This window comes from Terrapene carolina, unplaced genomic scaffold (assembly GCF_002925995.2).
Source record: "Terrapene carolina triunguis isolate 2854851 unplaced genomic scaffold, T_m_triunguis-2.0 Scaffold714, whole genome shotgun sequence".
Taxonomy (NCBI): Eukaryota; Metazoa; Chordata; order Testudines; family Emydidae; genus Terrapene; species Terrapene triunguis.
In genome coordinates, this window is record NW_020665065.1 from 961,050 (window position 1) to 981,439 (window position 20,390).

A 20,390-nucleotide genomic window follows, 5' to 3' on the forward strand; every position below is an offset into this window, starting at 1 on the left:
GCAACTGCTGGAGAGTGAGACAAACTCACAATCGGTATCTCTGTCCATGTGGAGAAGAACTTCTCATTAAGAGTAAGAGGGAGCCCTCTTCTGAATAATACATTAGGTGTCACTCTTCTCTTAGGATTTTTTAGAGTGGTAACACTTGCATCATTCCTGGCCACTGCATATCAGTGAAGTTCTTAATAAATCAACTCAAATACCTGGCTATATGTTTGGGGATTCCTGCTCTATGGGCAAAGTTTGGGACCACATTATACTGCACCTCAGTGTCAAACACAAAACAGCTGTGTGAATGCAATGCAAAGGTGGAACTTAGAACTGATTGGGAGTTTTCCATCAGGAAATTCACTTCCTGCAAAATTTAAATTTTCTGTAGGAAAATTTCAGTTCTTCCTTGGAAAATCATTTGCAGTTCTGCAGCTCCTCCCAACACACACTTCCCGGCATCCTGCTAAGCAGGCTGTTGGGGAGCCCAGGAAGCATATTTCACTTAGAAAACACTGAAACGTCCCCGCTGGAAGCATGTTTTGATGTTTCCAAAATATTGCAGAAATTTAGATCCATGTAAAATTTCAAGTTTTTGTTTTTTTTTTATCCCAATTTGGGATAGAAAATTTCCCCAAAATCTCAGAAATGTTCACCGAACTGAAATGCCATTTTCCAGCCAGCTATAGGGGAAATAGCAAGCATTCAAATGTCAGGAAATTCCAAAAGTTGTTTCCATGGGAGCCCCCAATGCTGGCCAGTAAATTAGTGCAGAATGCCACTGGCTTTTTATTACGTGGTCCTATGTGCCAAGAGTGCATTATACTAATGCTTTGTGGTCTGTCCTGGCTGCCAGCTGGTCTCTGGAATTTAAAGTGGTAATTTGGCTGCATATAGACCTGCCTACAGGGTCTGAGACCTTCCTGCCTGAGAAGCCACCCCTCACCCTCTGCCATACTGCTCCAGCTGCAATCAGTGGAAGCAGTCAAGTTAAGAGGGCCAGTGGCAGGGTGTTTTGCATGAAGGACCCTGTGCACTGTAATTGTTATGTGATTAGCTCTGCTGTGCATTGAGCTTTTCACACAATTTTTTTTTAAAATAAACAAAGTATAAACCACACTTTTTTTTATTTAAAAATAATCAACTCAGCTAATTGAGAAAATTTCAACATATACCCAGTGCAATAAAATACAAGCTCTTCAGCACAGACTGCACTAGAGAGCTGTGCTTGCAAGGTAATGACCTTAACACTGTAAATTAATTCTAAAGCACAATTGTTTTCAATCTTCATTTAAAACCAACCTTAGTTAATCTTGCTTTTAATGATATAGGAAATGGAAATTCCCATAATAAAATAAGTTATGAATATTTATTACCCTATTTTTACCTGAAAATTGAATAATTCATCAATTAACTTTTCTATTAATTATTCAATACAAAATTAATATACTGCAAAATTCTAACATTTTAGAACCCCATGGCACTTTATATTTCTGCTATTAGTTTTTATCAGAATGTGATTATGTAATGTGTATGTATGGGGTAAGTGTAACCACACACACACACACACACACACACACACACACACACACGTCTATCTCTAGCTAAGGTTGCTTTCTTGCCTTCCCTCTAAATATAGGAACAGACTTGGGAGCCAGGGACTATGTACGCTGGATGAGCCACATTCCTCCCCTAGGGAATTTGGCTGCCTGTTTCCCGGGGCAGCCTACAGACATTTTATGAATTTTTGAACTCACAACAAAATCATAACTAAGGAAGTTCCAAGACACAAAACGTTCATTGAGCTAGAATGAAAGTCAAGGGAAAAAAATAGGACTTCAATCAAAACCAACCTTAAATACTCAGAAAATTGAGAGATTAAGTTAGACTGAATGAAATCCAAATATTTGAAATAGGGACATTCAGTTAGAGAACTCATCCTTAGCTCTGTCCTCATAGTAATGCTCAGAAAAACCAGAAACCCTGAGACAGCCCTATCAATTGGTATCAACGAGCTTCATCTCTTTAATAGCCAGTAAAGTGAGAGTCCCGCTTTCTTAGTCCTATAGCAGTTGTGCAGATTCCTGTCCTCTTTGAATATTTTTCTGTGGCTTTTACATGCTGTAATGTTATAAATTATTAGTCCTACAAATCACTTAATGAGGGCCATTGTTTCCCACTTTTCTTTGAGATTCCAACAATTATGCATGTGCCACAGTGTCAGAGCTAGCACATCTGCAAAGAGAAATCAAAGCCCTTACAGGAAAAGAGACGATGGCTGGACAGCAACAGAGCACTAGAGATGTGTGGGCACAGAGCCAGTTAGAAAGCCAATGTTCTGCCATGCACACACAGGCTGGACAAGTATAGTTAGTGTCTTCTCCACCTTCGAGACAGGAGCAGCTACAGACTGCAGCTTCCTTCAAGCCATTATGAAAACGAAGATGCCAAAGGAAAGATGGGCCTTCTGAAAGTCCTAGGCCCAATAAAACACCTTACAAAGAGCGTGTGGAAGGAAGGAAGGAAGGAGGAGGAGACGGGAGCCTTGCATTGCTACAGAGAGAGAATCAATGTTGTTTGGGAGGTTAGAGTTATGGTAGTTCCTTAAACTCTGGATTTCCCTACTTTCAAATGATAGGTTTATTTTAAAATTTAACCTTGTGTCTTAGGAAATTAAGTGTCTAGTGACGGTTTTCTTAACTACCATGTTCTTCCCCTTACTTTACTTACTTGCAGCAAAATTCTATGTCTGGGATAACATATAGGGACAGTGGGAGTCTTGCCTGGGAGAGGACTGCAAGGTTTTCCTTGAGAACACGCTCAGTGCAGCAGCATGTGCTAATCACCATCTTTCACATGTTCAGGGTGCGCTCTCCCCGCCACTTGGCTGTCTCCTGCCCCTCTGCTTGGAGGTTCTGGCTTCGCTGTGGGTTAGGAGCCCAGCTGGACTCTGTTGAGGAGCACAATGCAAGGCTCCTTTCTCCATCTCCCCAATCCCTCGAGTGCCCATGCAATGCTCAGGTCCTGCCTAGACCACCCAACGCAGGACAGCTGCTATTTCACCATGGTGTCGTCACTCGTGGTGGAGAATAATCCATTTCGCATTGCTTTGTGCGTTTGTGCCTAGAGACAGTTTTGTTGAAAAGCAAACTAGGACATTGTCTTGCCCTGCTACCTCTCAATCTTATCGTGGGCTCGTACCTTCCTCTTCAGCCTAGGCACAAGCCCATATTCTACATATGGAATTGAATTTCACAGCCAACCTGAAAGCTCCAGAGTCTGCAAAATAACTGGGGGAGGAGAGAAACAATGATTCTAAAGTGTTTTAAATCATGAAAAGTGATTTCAAACCAGTCTCTGTAATACACAATCCCTATGGCTTGCTTTGGCTACTGGAGTCACCAGAGAAACTCAAAGTCAAACTAGGCCCTTCCGAGGCTTTGTCTACACTGACAATTGAACAACAAAAGAGATTAAAAAAAAAAAAAACCCAACACACACACACACACACACACACACACACACACCACACACTCCCAAAAGACAAAAGTTTTGCCAACAACACGCGCCGGTGTGAACAGCGCTTTGTCGGCAGGAGCGCTTTCCTGCCAACAAAGCTAACCCCACTCGTTGGGGGTGGAAGTTTGTCGGCAGGACAGACAACAAACAGCGACTACATTGCGTGACTTTTAGCGGCACGGCTGTAGCAACACGACGGTGTTGCTAAAAGCTACGTAGTGTAGACATAGCCTGAGACTCCTATCCGAATAACGCAGGAAGAAGAGCTATTTATTTTCCCACTTCCTGGCTGAAGATTTGATTAGGGCTTTGGCTTGAATTCTCTTGAAAACCGGATCACATCAAATTAGCTCACAGATCAACAGCAACACAATCCCTTAAAACCCCAATAAGCATTGCAAAACCCAATCTCTCTGGCCCAGTCAACTCCTTAAGAGGTCGCCCCCCAACCAAAATGCAAAGCCACTTGTAACAGTACTGGCCCCCCCACCATACGACCTTGTCTAACTGCAACTCATGCAGTGTGAAACACAGACACACACAGATCAGGGATTTTGTTCCTTTGGGAGATTGTGGACAGTGCTGTATCTCAGGGACAGCTCATCCAGTTGGTATGGCAATTATTCACCTTAAAGACCATCTCTCACTCAGGCCCTGAGCCCCTTTTATTCCAGTTCCCTACTGTATCCCTCATTTTCAGGCCTCTTCCCATGCAGTTCCCGATGCCTGAATATCCTCACTGATCCTCAATGGCACATTTCCTCCATAACCTCCTTCATAAACCTCCCAAAAGCTCTCTCCTTCCTGCTTTCTCTCCAAAAATGACATTTTGCATAAGACTCCCTTCCCAATGTTCTATTTCCCTGCATTGGGTCTTTCATGTAAAGCAAAATTCAAAGGGCTGGCATGGGGCCTATGCACCACTTAAATCCCACAGAAACCCTGGAATTTCACCTTTAGATTATAAACACTTACAGGCAGGGATCATGGCTCCATGTACTCTGTACAGCTCTGTGCACTATATAAAAGTGTGAAATAAAAATTCAGCCCTCAACTACTTCTGAACAGTTGGAAATTATAAATTGTTCATGTGCGCATGCATGTACGTGAGAAATGCACATTCTCCATTTCCAACAACACTTTACAAACCAGACCAGGCCTTATTTAATGTATTTATTTGTTATGAACTGAGTCTTGCAAACTTTTTGATTTATGAGGTCAGAATTTATCAATAGGAAACACTACACACACTACTGTCCTTGTCTATTAAATGAAAAGCTATGCTTGTTTTCCTAACCCAGCAGAGGGAAATTAAAATGCTAAAAATAAACCAGCAGGTAGCAGAAGTAAAACTAAATTACCACAAATAGATAGCGACACTGTATGTAAATTGCTATTGATTTGTATGAGTACATTGTAACTGAACATTTTTAGTTTCAGAAATATTAATCACTGCCAAGTCTCACTGCCTAGAAATGCCAGATGCCACCTTCCTGGGCTGAGAATCTCCAACTGGGATTTCCCCCTTCCTTCCCCCTCCCCTCCTTTTATTAGTGCAGAGTACAGCTCACCACAGCACCAACCGTTTATAAGGAAATGCTTAAAAAAAAAAAAAAAACCACACACCTCAGCTATTTTTGTGAGTACCAGAGCCAAAGCACAATTGTTTTGCATTATCTCTGAGCCTGCCCTGCCCACCACACTCCCAGTCAAGTGGGAGTGGTAGTGTCTTTCAAGTGGTAGTAATGAAAATAAGACTTGGGATGGCGAGATGCCACACAAAGAGGGCAAAGAAAAATGGGGGGGGGGGCAATTTTCCAACTTGCAGGGCATTAACGGAACACTCAGCTCCCAAATGGGACGTTCACATCGGTAATTCAGCAAGTAACTGGCTGTTGTAGGTGCCTACAATGTTAAGTGTCCATATATGGGACATTCACATCTTCTAAAGGTGCTTAGATTTAGAAATCGGGCTTGTCTGTCTGGAATTGTGCCTCAGTCAAGCAGTTTGGTGTCTACTATTTCTTTGCAATCCAGCTGTGTGACTGTGCTCTCTCTGGGCTTGCTGACAAGGGGGTGAAGCAACATCTAGGAGCTAATGAGTGAAATCTCCACTCAGGAACAGGACTGTGAGGTGCTGAAAGAACTACACAAGAATGAAAATCCCACTACAGCCATTTCCTTCAGGATTACCAAAGTCTCAGCAAGGGAAATCCTCAACATGACAGTCAGCAGAGCTAGCAAAAGGAAGTGCCTTTAATTCAGGAAGAATAGGCTGGTCATCCAAGACCCCTCCTTTCTAGCCTTCAGTCATTATGCTTCTGCATGCTAGGAATTTAAATATCTAGAGAGACACAAAGAGGCTTTTCAAGGAGGCAGATTGTTTCCAGAGGAAGGAGTGCCCCTCTTAATTCCCGATCAATGTCTATGATCATAGCAAACACACCAAGGTGCAATGATAAGGCATGCGTGGCCAATGAGGAAGAAAAGTAGGTTTGTGTAGAATACTCAGGGGGGAAAAATATTCAAAGCACAGCTCCTTCCAATGAGACTTGGCATTAGCTGAGTTTCAGCAGCCTGCTTGTTTAAATCATATATTCTCTCTCACGGGAGATAGAGGGGCAGCAAGAAACCCAACTCCCGCAGAAGTGAAATGGCCAAGCATACATTGCGTAACTGAAAAGCAGACTTTGCCAGATCTTTTAAACTGGCTCTGAAATGAATTTTCAGCTTTTGCTACAATGGCATATTCTCAGACTGCCAAAGCAATCACTTGGAATTGGAATGTGGAGCCATTCAGGCAGGCTTGAGACTTCACCAATGATTGTAGGTTTTATGTCATAACAAGAATTTGCAAGACATACCAACAAAATCCTCTAACATTGTACTATGTAACCAGGATGTGACCATATTAACTGCACAGCAGGCCCCTAATGCAGCACAACAGAAAGATCACCCATAATTGTCAAAAGAGTGGCTGTATTCCCAGAGTAGTTGGTGTAAGTTTTTCTACAATTACTCTTACTCCCACCCTCTTCTCTGCACCAAACGTTTGAGGAATGTGTTTATTGAAGGGCTTCTCTACACAGGGACACTCGGGAAAATTAATCCAAATTCATTAAAGGTGAGAATCTAAAGTGGATTCATCAAATTGCATTAAAACCCTGTGTGGACACACTCGTTCAGAATTAAAGCGGTCTTAATTTGGTTAAGCTAGGAAGACATTTGCAGGATCCCAGTATTAGATGCGCTATAATGGCTGTAATTTCATTCTGTATCACCTGTTTTATCTCTGTAGCCCATTGTAACACCTGGGCCTGAATTTGCAGAAATACTCTAGGTTTCATTCATGGCCACTGTCCATGCGGAGTTCTGGAGGTACCTAACAGCATATCTGAACACATGGATCAGCACAGGATCGGTCATATTGTCTTTGAAAAATTAAGTAGTGTTCCAAGTTAAGGACAGTGTTAAATACAAATGTTACCGGCAGTTAAAACAAGTCTACCTGAACTCATCCTCTCAGCAGGCCCACCTGTCAGGCAGCTCTAGTTCCGTCAGGAAACTCTAATTTGATAGAACTTGATTTTTCTAATTTATGTGACCACAATTCATTCGAATAGGCCCAGTGATCTGCTGACTAACCCCCGTTGTTCAGGGTTTCGCTTCATTCCCAAGAGGGAGGCGACTCAGAGCTAAGGTTTCTTGTATTTTATATTGTTGTGCTGAAAAGTTCATGCACATTTTTCAAAGCCTGGCCACATCTAGGACTTAAAAGTCTGAGATAAAGACAAATGGAGATACCTGTACTCTGAAAATCCTCTTCTTGTAAGCTTAGGTCAGACTCCTTTTTCTGTTTAATCACTTCAATTGATTTTTATATTATAAAAAACATAAAATAAGTAATATCATCAAGCAAAGAAAAAGTGGTTAACATAATGCTACAAAATGTAGCATGAAAGAGATAAATAACCCTGCATCAAAGCACAGATGTAGATGGTAAAATCTATATTTATCAGTTGCAAGAAGAGACACTATTTAATTCTCAATAATCAAATTGTAGTCCTTATAGAGAAACTGATCTAGTGGACTGAACAGCTAACTCCAGTGCACGGAGCATGGGTCTGCAACTCCTGCAATTCTAATCCCCACTCTACCAATGTCCCATTGGTTTGAGCCTGTGGTAAGTCATTTAACCGCTCTGTGCCTCAGTTTCCTCATGCTGGAAACAAGGGTAATACTAAGAGCTGGTTGGGAACTTTTGAACTACACTTTTCATGGAAATGAAAACTTTTCATGGAATCATATCAGTTCTGGGTTGAGGAAAGTTTTGTTAGGATGAAATTTGTGGACAGAGCAAAGACTTGAACTTCGATCTCCCACATGAGCACCCTGACCACGAGGCTATAACGTCAGTCTTTTACACACACACTCTTCCCCGTTCCTTCCCCCTATCCCCCTACCCCCCATTGGAGCTGTTCTGATTTGTATAAATAGTCATTGGGCCATGGGGGAGAGAGAGATTGACTCTTATAATCTGGTTGTAGGGGCACTTACCTGGGCTGTAGGAGACGCAAGTTCAAGTTCTTGCGCCAAATCAGGAAGAGCTACTGGTTTCATCGGGAAGGTTTCGCAGGCGAGGCATGGGACCCCTGGTCAACAACCGAGACTCACCCCAGAACAGCCAATAGCCCAGTACCTAGGACACTCACCAGGGACGTGAGAGATTTGAAGCCGGTGATGTTATGAGGGTTAAAGTTTTTAACGTGCTTTGAAATGAAAAGTAGTTATAGAATGTATTGAGGGAGAAACCAAGATTGTTTGTGTCTGGAAAATCCATTGTGCCACTGAAAACCACTGAAAACCAGGGTGCCTTTCACAATGAAAATAATTTTATTCCATTTCCTATGGGAATGTTTAGTAATTTTCCATGATTTGCATTTAAATCTTGAAGCATCAAAGATTTTATTAGTGCTACACTACTGTCGAACTTTATTAATTCTCACTAATGACTAGAAGACCCATTGTGGATTAGTTGGCAAATTAACAAGTAAGCAAGCAAATATGATTACAAGAAAACATCAAGGTTACTACATCACCAAATGTACTTTGTTAATTTATGTTTATACATTGTTTAGTTTTAATTAATTAGTTATAATAATCTCCAGTATGTTTATTAGCATATTTTGCAAAAACAACAAAGTCTTCGTTCTACAAAACCAAATAACTACAGTGCTGTCCAACATTTAATCTTTATTGAGCACCTAGAAAGTCACTTTACCAGGAGATTTGTGAAATTCATAGATTCATACATTTAAAAAAAAAGGAATCAGGTGTGTCTGACACTTTGGAAGATTTCTCATTGCTTCTTCAGTCATTATGATTCTGTTAATAGACGTGCATAAGGCACTTTCTTACCCATAGATTACAGAGATAGTATACAAACATTAGGACATCCATGAGCACCATTTCTTTGTAAACATGGGAACTCAGTTGTTTTAATTTATTAATACCCTTATTATAGGGTAATTCAGTGAATTATTAAATGGAAAATATTAAGCCATGTTGAAATTCCAGGCATGTAGATACTGCCCGAAACCCAGAGCCACTCCCTCTTCTGCCAGCCTGTATATTAGTGCAGTAGAATTATTTCTTCCCAGGCCAACCCTCATTCAACACATTTCAGCCAGAGCAATCGCCCCAGCCGTGAAAGAAGCGTTAGGTTTCCGTTATAAACACGCCCTTCGTTCTAGTGTCAGACAGCAGAGCTGTGCTACCCCATGAAAAGGACAAACTGGCACGGCACCTTCCTAAATCATTCACATGCATATTTCAAATTACCTCTGCACATTCCCTTGTGAACAGACAACATTAGCTGGAGCCAACTCTGCAAAGGGTCTCATCTCTGCCATTCACAACATCCCATTACTGACCTTTCAGGATGAATATTAGTTTGCAATTAGCTCTTGTCATGGGACATCATTGTATTGTAATGAAATATTGTCATCAATATTCAACACACAAGGGCTTAACCCTATGATCTTGAACTCCAGCCTTCAGATACACCACTGAACGTGACACATCATGGCCAAGGACCTGCATAGGACACCAAGTTACTCTCTTCTTGATGCACACATGACCCAGCCTGCAGTTTGGAACCTGCACTCCACACTTCTCGTAGGGAAAATATCCAACAGACAACTTTTGCAGAAGAGCCACTCCCAGCCCCTTTCACTATACAGTTACCACCACCACACTGTTGCCTCCCACTAAAGAAACGTTATAGCACCCCATTACTGAATCACAAACAGGCGGCTCCCAAGCGCCTCTTTACAATTAGGATGCAATAAGGACTATTTGTGTTGTTAGACCAGCAGAAAGCAGCACAGACAAGGGTCAACCCCTTCCTGAAACTCACATACCCAACATCTCTATGAGCGCCGACTACAGCGATTCATTTTCATAGTGATTCCTCAGCTCACACTATGTATCATTTTATTAAGAAACTCTATAAGTGTCAGTGGTGCAATTCATTTTTATTAATTTCTAAGATGAAATTAGCAGCACCTGCAGCAGCAAACGAAGAATGGGGAATGTTCCGGTTCAGTGCTGGATCGATGTCATTAATTCTTTAATACCAAGAGGCCTGTTTGTATGAACTCAGCATTTAACTGCACCAATTAATTTCAATATTAAAAAAATTTCAAAATGAACTCAACAACTAATTTAAGAAGGTCCTTGAACAGCCGTTGCAACTTTCCTCCTCTTGGGACATTATGCTTTCAAGTATAAATACACAGGAGCAGGATATTGTAATATTAATAGGAAAATTGCTATTTTCATGCATTGCCTTTAGCAAACTAAACAAACCCTTAAAGTCTTAAAAACATTTCTACAAACACATGCATATTTCTGATGTATTTAATGGTGCTGTATATATCCCGACTCTGCTTAATATGCTTTCTGACCACTCAACAGGCTGAGTTGGCAAAGCTCAAAGACGTCTTTTTGCATTAATTCTATAACTCAAGCTCCTAGGTCAGAAAACAGCCTTTCCAAATGCAATCATTTTACCTATTGTTCTGAAGCCAATGGGTGGAATGAGACAAACTGTTTACACAGCCCCAAGAAAAAGGTGGCAGCACCCAGAGACTGCAGATTGAGATGCCTGTCACTAGTGATAAAATATAGACCCCCACCTAGGCTGGAGAGGTGGGTGTGACACTCTGCACCCCAGGGGAGCACCCTGTAACCCCCATATTCATCATTCATAATTGTGATATTGCAAATAAAGCATGCCATGTAAGGAACCATGGAAAAGGTTATGATCTGCTGAAACCCACTGTTCCATCTAAATATGTATATCATTAATACATATGAAGTTATGAGAATTGTGTTGTTTGGTTGTCACTAAAATATGCTGTGGGTTTGGAAAGTGCCCAAGTACTAGCTCCCACAAAGACAATAGCAAGGAAAGTAACCAATGCCCAGGCAGGTGTCAACCAACCATCAACAGCCATTGTCCAGCAAGGGAGCTACAATGCAATGACTCACCTGCACAAGGCCACACCAGGGGAATTGTTCAATCTGGCCTGGAGACTCAGCAATACCCACCAGACGTGCCTGGTCTTGTGGTCTCCAAGCACATGGACTCAGGGTATAAAACAGAATACAGTGGCCCCATGCTTGGCCTTTTCTTCTGCCCTCATCTATGCTGCAAGCAACAAGGACACTCAGAAGACTGAAGACTCCAACAGAGGGGACTGGCCCAGGTTTCAAAGGTGAAACAGGTGTCCTATGAACTTCAATATCCAGTGGGGTGAGAAAAACTGCTTAATCTAGATGTTGCCCAGTCTAATAGGGTTGAGAGTTTAGACTGTGTGCTTATATTTTGGTAACCACTCTATTTTTTGCCCATCACTTATAATCACTTAAAATCTATCCTTTGTAATCAGTAAACTTGTTTTACTGTTTATCTTTACCAGTGTGTTTGATAAATTTACTCAGGTTTAGGCTGGTGTATATCCACTTTCCATTGATGAAGTGGTGAACCAATTAATAAACTTGCATTGCTCAAGAAAGGGTCTTGAGCAGTGCAAGACGGTATATTCCTGAGGTACAAGGCTGGGAGGATTTGGCTGGTGCCTTTCTCTGTATGATTCATGAGTGGCTCTGGCAACATTCATGCAATCTAGCTGGGTGTGGGGCTCCACATGCAGTTGTACTGAGTGGTAACAGCACCTGGAGGGGTTTGCTGCTTGTCACTAGCAAAGCATTGTGAGAGACAGCCCAGGCTGGAGAGTTAAGAGCACAGAGGTCCCACAGTCCCAGGCTGCACCCCAGGGATCCTATCACAGTGTGCACCTAAAGTTCCTTGAAAGCAAGAACCTGAACTATCAACCGTTGTAGTAATACATTTGAGTCTGGTGGAACTGGGTGCATCACCTGTAAAAGCAATAGCACATGAAATCTCTTACCTCTCAATCCTAACGCACACCCCGTTTTGATAACGATTAATGAAGAACTTGTTCAATAATGTAAGAGGATGTTAAGGCAGCTTGAATGCTAGAGAAATGGGGGTGGAGAGTGTCCTAAGTTTAACAGAAGTTGTTTTCTAACTTCCCAAAGAAAGCCATCCTTCTCTTTTCTTTAACTGCTCTTCTACCATCCTCCTTTGTCTAAATCTTCCCCTCAGCTGTGAGCTATTAAACATTCAGCAAGTTAATTTGTACTATTTGTTACGGTCAATAACCATTCTTGTATCTTACTATAATTTCTGCCCCTACTAATTACAAAGGAATATGATGCCAAACCAAGCAACAAACGATCAAAGATTCATCTTGTGCTGTGTCTGCTGTACCTCGCTCTGCATTTGCATTTCTTGGGGACATCCCCAATTGGAGATGGAAAAGGCACTCTCTGGCTTTACAGTACCCTCTTGTCTGCAGTAAGCATTGTCGGACTGCTCGCCAGGCAGTCGTTAGCACATTGAACTAGTAGGAAAGCCTCACTTCCAGCTACTCTGGCCTCCTCCCAGGAAAAGCACTAGAGCTTCTTGTATTATTTTGGGGCAGGTCTTGCCTGAACTACAACACTGAATAGTTCATTATTCCTCCAAAAAGGTGTTCTCACACCAGTGATCCAACAGCCTAGTTGTGAACAGGTGTGAAAATGCACTGGGTTTCTCCCAACTACACAGCAAGAAAAACAGAACTTCAGCTGCCTGCTGAGCTAACCCTCTTTTGACTAATAAACCCTTGCTCCATGCACTGTTCATGAGAAAGATGCTGTAATTTAGAAAAAGCAAAAATGTGCTTTTAGATAACACCCCAGAACTTTATACACTCTCCGTAAGCACAAGTTCCTTTTCTTGTTTTCAGTCGCAAGTAGTGTAACTTCGTGTCTCAACATAATAAAATGATCATCAGGATTCCACAACAGGAAAACATCTGCAGTCTTTAATTTATTGTATCAGTTCCCAGCGGGTTGCAGAAGTTAAACATTTATGGCAGTTAGAAGAATACATGACATTTACTGCTTAATAAACTGCAAACATGCCTGTTAATTTGGCTTATTGGGATCTCCTTGCCGCCAGACACTTAACCCCAACAAGAAACATGCCAAAATACAAACAAACTTAGAGTCTGCATTTTAAACAGGAAAAGTGAAAAGGGATTTTTTTTTTTTTAGTTTCTGGCTAACAGATTAGTGACAGTAGGGAGCATTGTCAAGATAAATAGCCTACAACCTTCACTCAACAAAGCCTTTTAAATGCATTTATCTGAAAGGATACAATTAAATGTTAAATCATCAGGTTAAAACTTTTACCTGTCAAGATTGCAGGTGGTCTGTTTTTAATCAATCTGATTTTATTCAATAAAACACTCATTAAGTCAATTAATGAGACTTCAGTGTCACAAGCTATCAAGCATGACTTGGAGTTTTCACTTTGTGCCCAATGAATTGATTAGCAAGTCAAGTCATCAGTGAAAATAAATCAATGTACATTTTCACAAGCTGCAATATTAGCAATGTTACCTTGTTTTAGGGGAAGTCGTTAGCCATTCTTCATGCTTTTCAAATGTTATTAAATAAGCTGCAATTTCCTGAAAAAGAAAAAATGTGCAAAAAAGAATTAACTTGCATAGTAGTTTTGGAGACTTGAAAGTTTCACAGAACAGAACTTCTCTAAATCTGCTCCACCCTCAAGTAGGATACTTTCGATCCCGCCTTTGCTGCTAGATCCTGGACTTTAAATCCAGTTTGAAACGTCTTCTGTGTACCAGTTGGCATGCTATAATGATGAAAGCCTTTGGCTGGAAAGGGCAAGTCTATAGTGAGGACCAAAATATTTCAGTCCTTAAACAGAAAACATGAGAAATGGCTTCCTACCCCAAATACCATTCATTTAACAACAGAAGCAGGCAACAGGTCTTCACTTAGGCCTGGTCTACACTAGGACTTTAATTCGGATTTAGCTGCCTTAATCCGAATTAACCCTTCACCCGTCCACACTACAGAGCCAGTTAATTCGAATTAAAGGGCCCTTTAAATCGATTTCTGTACTCCACCTCGACGAACGGAGTAGAGCCTAAATCGATTTTGTTAATTCGAATTAGGGTTAGTGTGGACGCACACCACCGAATTACTGTGTTTAAGTTAATGGGGTAGTGTGGCCGCACACCACCGAATTAATGTGGTTTAAAACCGAATTAAGGTGCTTAGTGTGGCCGCGCACAATCGAATTTATACAACCTGTTTCCCAAATTCGAATTATCTAAATTCGGATTAATCCTGTAGTGTAGACATACCCTTAGTCACAGTCACAACCTTCTGTGTTAGGAAGGCCTCTGCCAGAGACAGAGCCATCTTTTAAGTCTTTCATCCAGGCAGGAGAAGTTGTGTTTTGCCAGCTTGGATTCTAAGCCCCAAGCCCCCAAAGCCAAACTGTGTAAAGATTAAAAGGAAAAAGGAGAAATACATTAACCTTTCCCTACACAGAGAAAGCTCTGATAACTTCATCTACTGTGCAGCTCCTCTGAGCTAAGTCAGAAAGCTAAGGGCACGATGGTGAAAACATGGGCACCCGAAGGTAAATTAAATATTTATACACACAACATCACTGCCGATAGAATTACGGATTTATTAATAATTTCCATGAAAAGCCAGTGGGTGACATCACCGTAAGTCATTGCTCCCACTTGCAGGCATGATACGGCCCATTACTTCCAGATGAGAACTGATTTGCTCACAGGAAATTGGCAGAGTCTGTAAGTTAAATTAAGATGGTGCTGGTATATGTGTTTCATAAACTGCAAATTACTACAAAACACCAAATCAACTTCCTTAAGCCTGATAAAAAGCTGCTGAATAGGAATTATGATCAGTTTTCAATTAGAAGACGCAAAGCACCGCATCAGAGTTGGAGTTATGCACACGTGCATTGTATGGAGAGGAAGACACTAGACTGAGCTCACAGCATCTCCACATAGCCCTGGATTAGTCACTCCCCACCTTCAGATGTGACGTACCAGACCATTCCTCTCCTGGTTTGTCAGAACATAGGAATTGCCGTATTGGATCAGACCAGGGTCCATCAATGCAGGGGAAGGTGTAAGAAACCCCCTAGTGGACAATTATGCAATACCCTGCCCGTAGAAGACGTTTCTTCATAACCTTGTCAGTTAGTAGATGGTTTACGTCTTGGAAATAGGTTTTATCTTAGTACGCCTGATACAATTTTGGATCATCTCATTGTCTTATAAGTATTTAATCCTTTTTAGAATCTTGCTTAACTCTTGAATTCTATATCTTGTGACTGAGAGTTCAACAGGTTGATTATGCAATGTGTAAAACTAAATCTCCTTTTATTATTTTTAAATCTGTTGCTCACAAAATGCAGGCTATTCTTGCCATTGGTCAGGTGACTGAGCAGGGAAGATGTTAAGATGATTTAGGAAGGGAAGAAGTGTTTCTGGGCAGCCCTTTAGCGGGAGCAGGTTCACAGCCTCAGCCCAGAGGATACTATAGACTAAAGCAAGGAATGAAGCATTCTGTGAGGGAATATGCTGGGCAACACTTCATCCTTCATTATTTACAACTGTAGCATACTGGCAGTAGCAATACTAGAGTGAACATTAGAACTGCTGAGTGCGCAGACTCATTATGGGGACCTGCATGTGGCCAGACAACCCTCCAGAAAGAGCCTGTCATGCTCTAACCCAGTACAAAAGCCTCTCCCTCAGCAAGTATTACTCCAGCAGAAGAGACTGCAGAAGTCCCGTTCATTTGGCTTTCACCCAGACAGAGCACATCCCACCCTAAGCACACCACACCAGGATGCACATTCCAGTGCCTGCCCATCACTGCCACCCTCAACAGATAGTAGAACTCCTCCTATATCAGTGTCATTAAACCATCCAGAGAGCAATCCAGCCACTGTGGAACAATTCCATCCTAAAGAGGCAAGCACTCTACTAGATTTGTACAAATCTCTCTAATCAGTGATTGCTCCTGAGCTAAAGTAGAAGATGGCAGAACTCCCATTTCCCACATACTGGCTGTAGCACTCTGCCTCTGGGCATATGTCAAAATTATGTCCGAATATCTAAGACCGTCTAGACTCCTACAGACAGAGAAGGTGGGTGAGGTAATATCTTTTATTGGACCAACTTCTGTTGGTAAGAGAGACAGTCTTTCAAGCTACCCAGAACTCTTCTTCAGGCCTGGGAAAGGTACTCAGGGTATCACAGCAAAATACAAGGTGGAACAGATTGTTTAGCATGAGTAGTTAACATATTTCAAGAGACCATTCAAGGTCTGTTGGGAACCAGCACATCCCACATTATCGTTGTAAAAATTTCCAAGAACTTGAGAGAGAAAAACACAAACTGCTCCAACGCAGGAGGTACTGCATGAAAGCAGCTTTGCTTTGGCATTTCTTCCCCAGTGTCTCATGTCTATAGCCTCTACCCCACACTATTTGCATTAGAACTGTATTTAATAATTATAATTTGCATAGAATTGTGTGCAATGTTATTCCCAATGCGCAGAATAGAAACAGGACCATTGTTGGCTACACTCATGATTTTACAGCAAGTCTTGCAGTATTTTGGTGTGTTTCTTAAAGCCCCAGCTCCTGGAGTCATGTGAATGAGAGAGAATCTTAGCATTCATTTAAAATAGAAGAAGAATATTCTAGCCCACATGCTTGGGTTTGGAAATACTGTAGGACACAAATACCTCACCAAAAGAGAGAAACTATGTTTGGCAGGGAGGCTGGGTGTGAGGGAGGATCCAGCCTCTCTCAGCTGTGAGCTCCTGCCCAACCACCAGCAGGTGCGGAGACTACCAAACATGGAGCCCCGTCTGGGTTGGGACTGTAATGGGGGTTTATAGAGCAGCAATGACTCAGATTAGCAGAGGGCTAGTGAGGTGGGGAAGGCACATTTCAAACAGAAGAGGGAAAAGGGCATGGTGTTGGAATGGGGCTAACGGGGTTTGCACTGATGAATATGCTCTCCCTCGGCACAGCTTAATGGGCCAGGTATAACTCCTAAGGGTCAATCTTCCGATTGGGGTGGTGCAGAAGGGTTACATGACTCACCCCAGACAGACCGAAGCTTAGAATCCAGGAGATGCTTGCGTCCTGGACTCAGGCCACATCTCTCTCTCACAACCCTCACAATATATTTCTTATTCACACAAATTAAACCAGTTTCCCCAAACAGATTTGCAGTGCAGGATACTGCACATCCCAATGCATGAACAGCTTCAGGAATAAGTCTGAGTAGCTGCTGGACTGAGGGTCAGGAGAACTGCGTTCTGCTCCCAGCTCCAAAACTGACTTGCTGTGTCACTTTGGGCAAGTCGTCTTTCTTCAACTGTGAATTGGGAGTAACACCACCACATGCCTGTTTCTGAAGAGCAATTTGAGATATGTGGACCAAAAGCACTATCTGTATGAGGTATTGTTATATGGGATCCCAGTCAGAGCCTCTCATTCTACAGCAGCCACTGGTTGCTTAAAGCGGGTGTCCATTTCAGCTTGGTGAGATGGAAGCATGGGCATTGGCAACAGGGCAAGGAAGTCCAGCTGCCATTTTTAGCATGTCACTTGTGCTGTCAATAGTCAAAGAGAAAAACAGCAGCACCCAGACAAGATCTGTCCCTAATATTGACATTGCAGGGCACACTCCCCTCAAAGTAACCCGCAGGATTCTCTGATTGTTAGCACTGGCCTCCTTCCCAAGTAACAAACCCAGCTCAAACATACTTCATAGTGTCTGGGAAACCGATAGGGCTGGTGTGTAAAGTGAGCTAGAATGAACAAGGCAAAATAACATGAAGGCAAAGACACTTTATCTTTGCATCATTTAATCTCCACGGCTTGGATTCAAATCCCAACCAGCCACAAGAACATTTTTATTTTAGCTTTTTGTTATAAATTATGTCAATGCCTCCCTGCTTGCTGATTGATAGGCTGCGCTGCATGAGAGACTGTTTAATTCAGCACAGAGCTGTATCCTGGGTATAACTACTGTACCGGTAAAGGCTCAAACCACTCAATTCAGGTCAGGCTGCAGAAAAAGCTGCAAATGTCTTTTCAGAGATATTCTAATGATCACTGCTGTTCCTGCCAGCCCAATACAGGATGTGCTACAACAAGTTTAGAGGGATATTTTTTACTCCTGTTTCTTTAAATTATATTGGCAGCATTAGGAAAGGGACTGATGATGATTCACACAGAATGAAGACGTGACCAGCACATGCAGGTTCATAAATCCCCACTCTGCTTGGAGCCGAGTGAGGAGAAATCTAACCAAACCACAAGAGCGAAGGTCAGGCTGTGTTACCTGCCATAAATCCAGCCGGCCACTAGGTGTCAAGCTGGCTCTACCACAAACACACCCAGGAGAACATTTCCTTGTGGGTAAATAAGGGGAGTCTTAAAGATAGTTGCTCTGAAGTAACAAGAACTCTCTCACGACTCCCTGCCTTTCCCAGCTAGGCCTGGAGGTGCCTGGCTGCTCCTGAGCCCCAAGTGACCTGTCTTCGCCTTCCATCTCCCTTCCTCGAGCTCCTGGGTCTTGTGTTCACTGCACTGGTGCAGCATCACCTGCTGCACAGCCATCAGCCCGGTCAGGTCGCTGATCACTCCCTTAGGGGTGGGACAACTGCAAATAGGAACTGGCTGCCTGAGTCACCAACCCCAGCCTGGACGGAGAGCTTCGCATTCCTATGGTTAGGGGCTGCCTAGACGTTCCCTGGCCTCACATCAGGGCGTAACTCTGTACAGCGTTCAGAGATACAGGACGCTACATGAAACATGCTGGAGTCTCCTCCTGGCTGTGACCCAGCCACTCTACTACCACCGTGTGTGCCTCCCGCAGCCACATTCTGCTCTGCCTGCCACATGGAGAATCCACAGCTCGTGCAGCCATTCTGGACCCCAAACACATGCTGTCTTCAAAACCCACACACTTCCTGGCTCAGCTTCCCACGGTGTCTTCGGTCTCACATAAGCACCTCATGGGGGCCACAGATTAAAAACACTTACAGAAGGCACGACTGGTACGCTGTTAAAAACAGCCTCTACACTGATCCTTTTGATTCCCATCGTCTGGAGCTGCTTTCAATGGAAAAAAAGAGGGAGGCTGCCACTTACTAATTACAACAGTTCAATCTGACAGAAGCAGCATCAAAAATTAGTATTTAAAAAAGGCCTTTGCATAGGAATAAACGTGACAGCAGAGACAATTTTTCATGGATATACACAGCGCAAGAATTACAGCTTTTCACGGGCTGGATGCAAGCACCAGGTTCTCTCAAATGGTGCCTCTAGGTCTCACCAGCCCCAAAACTCTAACCTGCGCTAGTCCGATGAACATCTCAGCTGCACGACGACAGAATTGCACATGAAAATGTATGAAATAACCTCAACTATTTACAGAACAGTGAGATGCAAGGCTCGACTGTGACACAAGTAAAAAGCTGGAAATCCCATTAAGGATTTGTCTTAAAGTCGCACAAGCCCCGGGAAGGTCATAAGCACAAAACTCTTATGGAAAAGGAGCGGATTCACAGTATAGTATTTGCATAATTAGGCTGTCCAAAAATACCACGCAAAAATAAAATATTCCCCCCTGGAATCCAGCTTTGGCAACATGAAGTGTTGGCAAGTGTGCGACCAGTAATGTTCTCTCATTAATTACCCATATTCAGGGCAACATGTTGACCTACGCACCCAGCCAATCCAGCTGCTCCTATTTTTCTTGGCAAACTATTCAGCACTAGACAATGTGAAAATGAAATGTTGTTTAAGCAAAGTTTGACCCCAAATCCATTAGAGTCAGTGTAAGGCAGGGGCAGCCATATTCTCCAACTTTTCTTTAGCGCAAAGCCACTGTGAAAATCTGCTGTAGCCAGCTCTGCCTACAGTTCACAATGATACAGCTTCCAATGCTGTCTTGTGCCCAGTGCTTAATTTGTAATGACAGAAGTGCCGGGGCTGAAGCAATTTTTTTTACTTTCATAACTGATGCGGCAGGCCCAGAGGGGCCGGGGCTCTGAACCGCAGGGCCCAGAGGGGCCGGGGCTCAGCCCTGGCACAAATAAAACACTGCTTGTGCCAACACAACCACTCTAGTATGCTCTTGTGCAGGTACTTTTCTGCCTCACAGGGAAGTCGGAAGAATAAACTATTTATTACATTAAGTGCTTCGCTGTGGTGGTGATGACCAGCATTGGGAAGCTTATACGTAAATGTGGAGCTCATTACGTAAGTTTCACACCAAAAGTGAGCTGTTCAGTCCCTCCAATGTTCCCTAGAGAGCCTGCAATCCAATATAGCGTGGGGTAACGTCCCTCTGGCACCCCATCCA

General features: G+C 42.7%; 1 protein-coding gene across 1 annotated transcript in view; it reads right to left on the reverse strand.

Annotated features, from left to right (window-relative positions):
* CAMTA1 (calmodulin binding transcription activator 1) overlaps positions 1-20,390 on the reverse strand; it is an 878,634-nt gene that overhangs the window by 636,805 nt on the left and 221,439 nt on the right. The window contains exon 3 of the mRNA XM_024207910.2: positions 13,546-13,613. Within this exon, the coding sequence (XP_024063678.2) occupies positions 13,546-13,613 (68 nt within the window). The remainder of the gene's footprint in view (positions 1-13,545; positions 13,614-20,390) is intronic.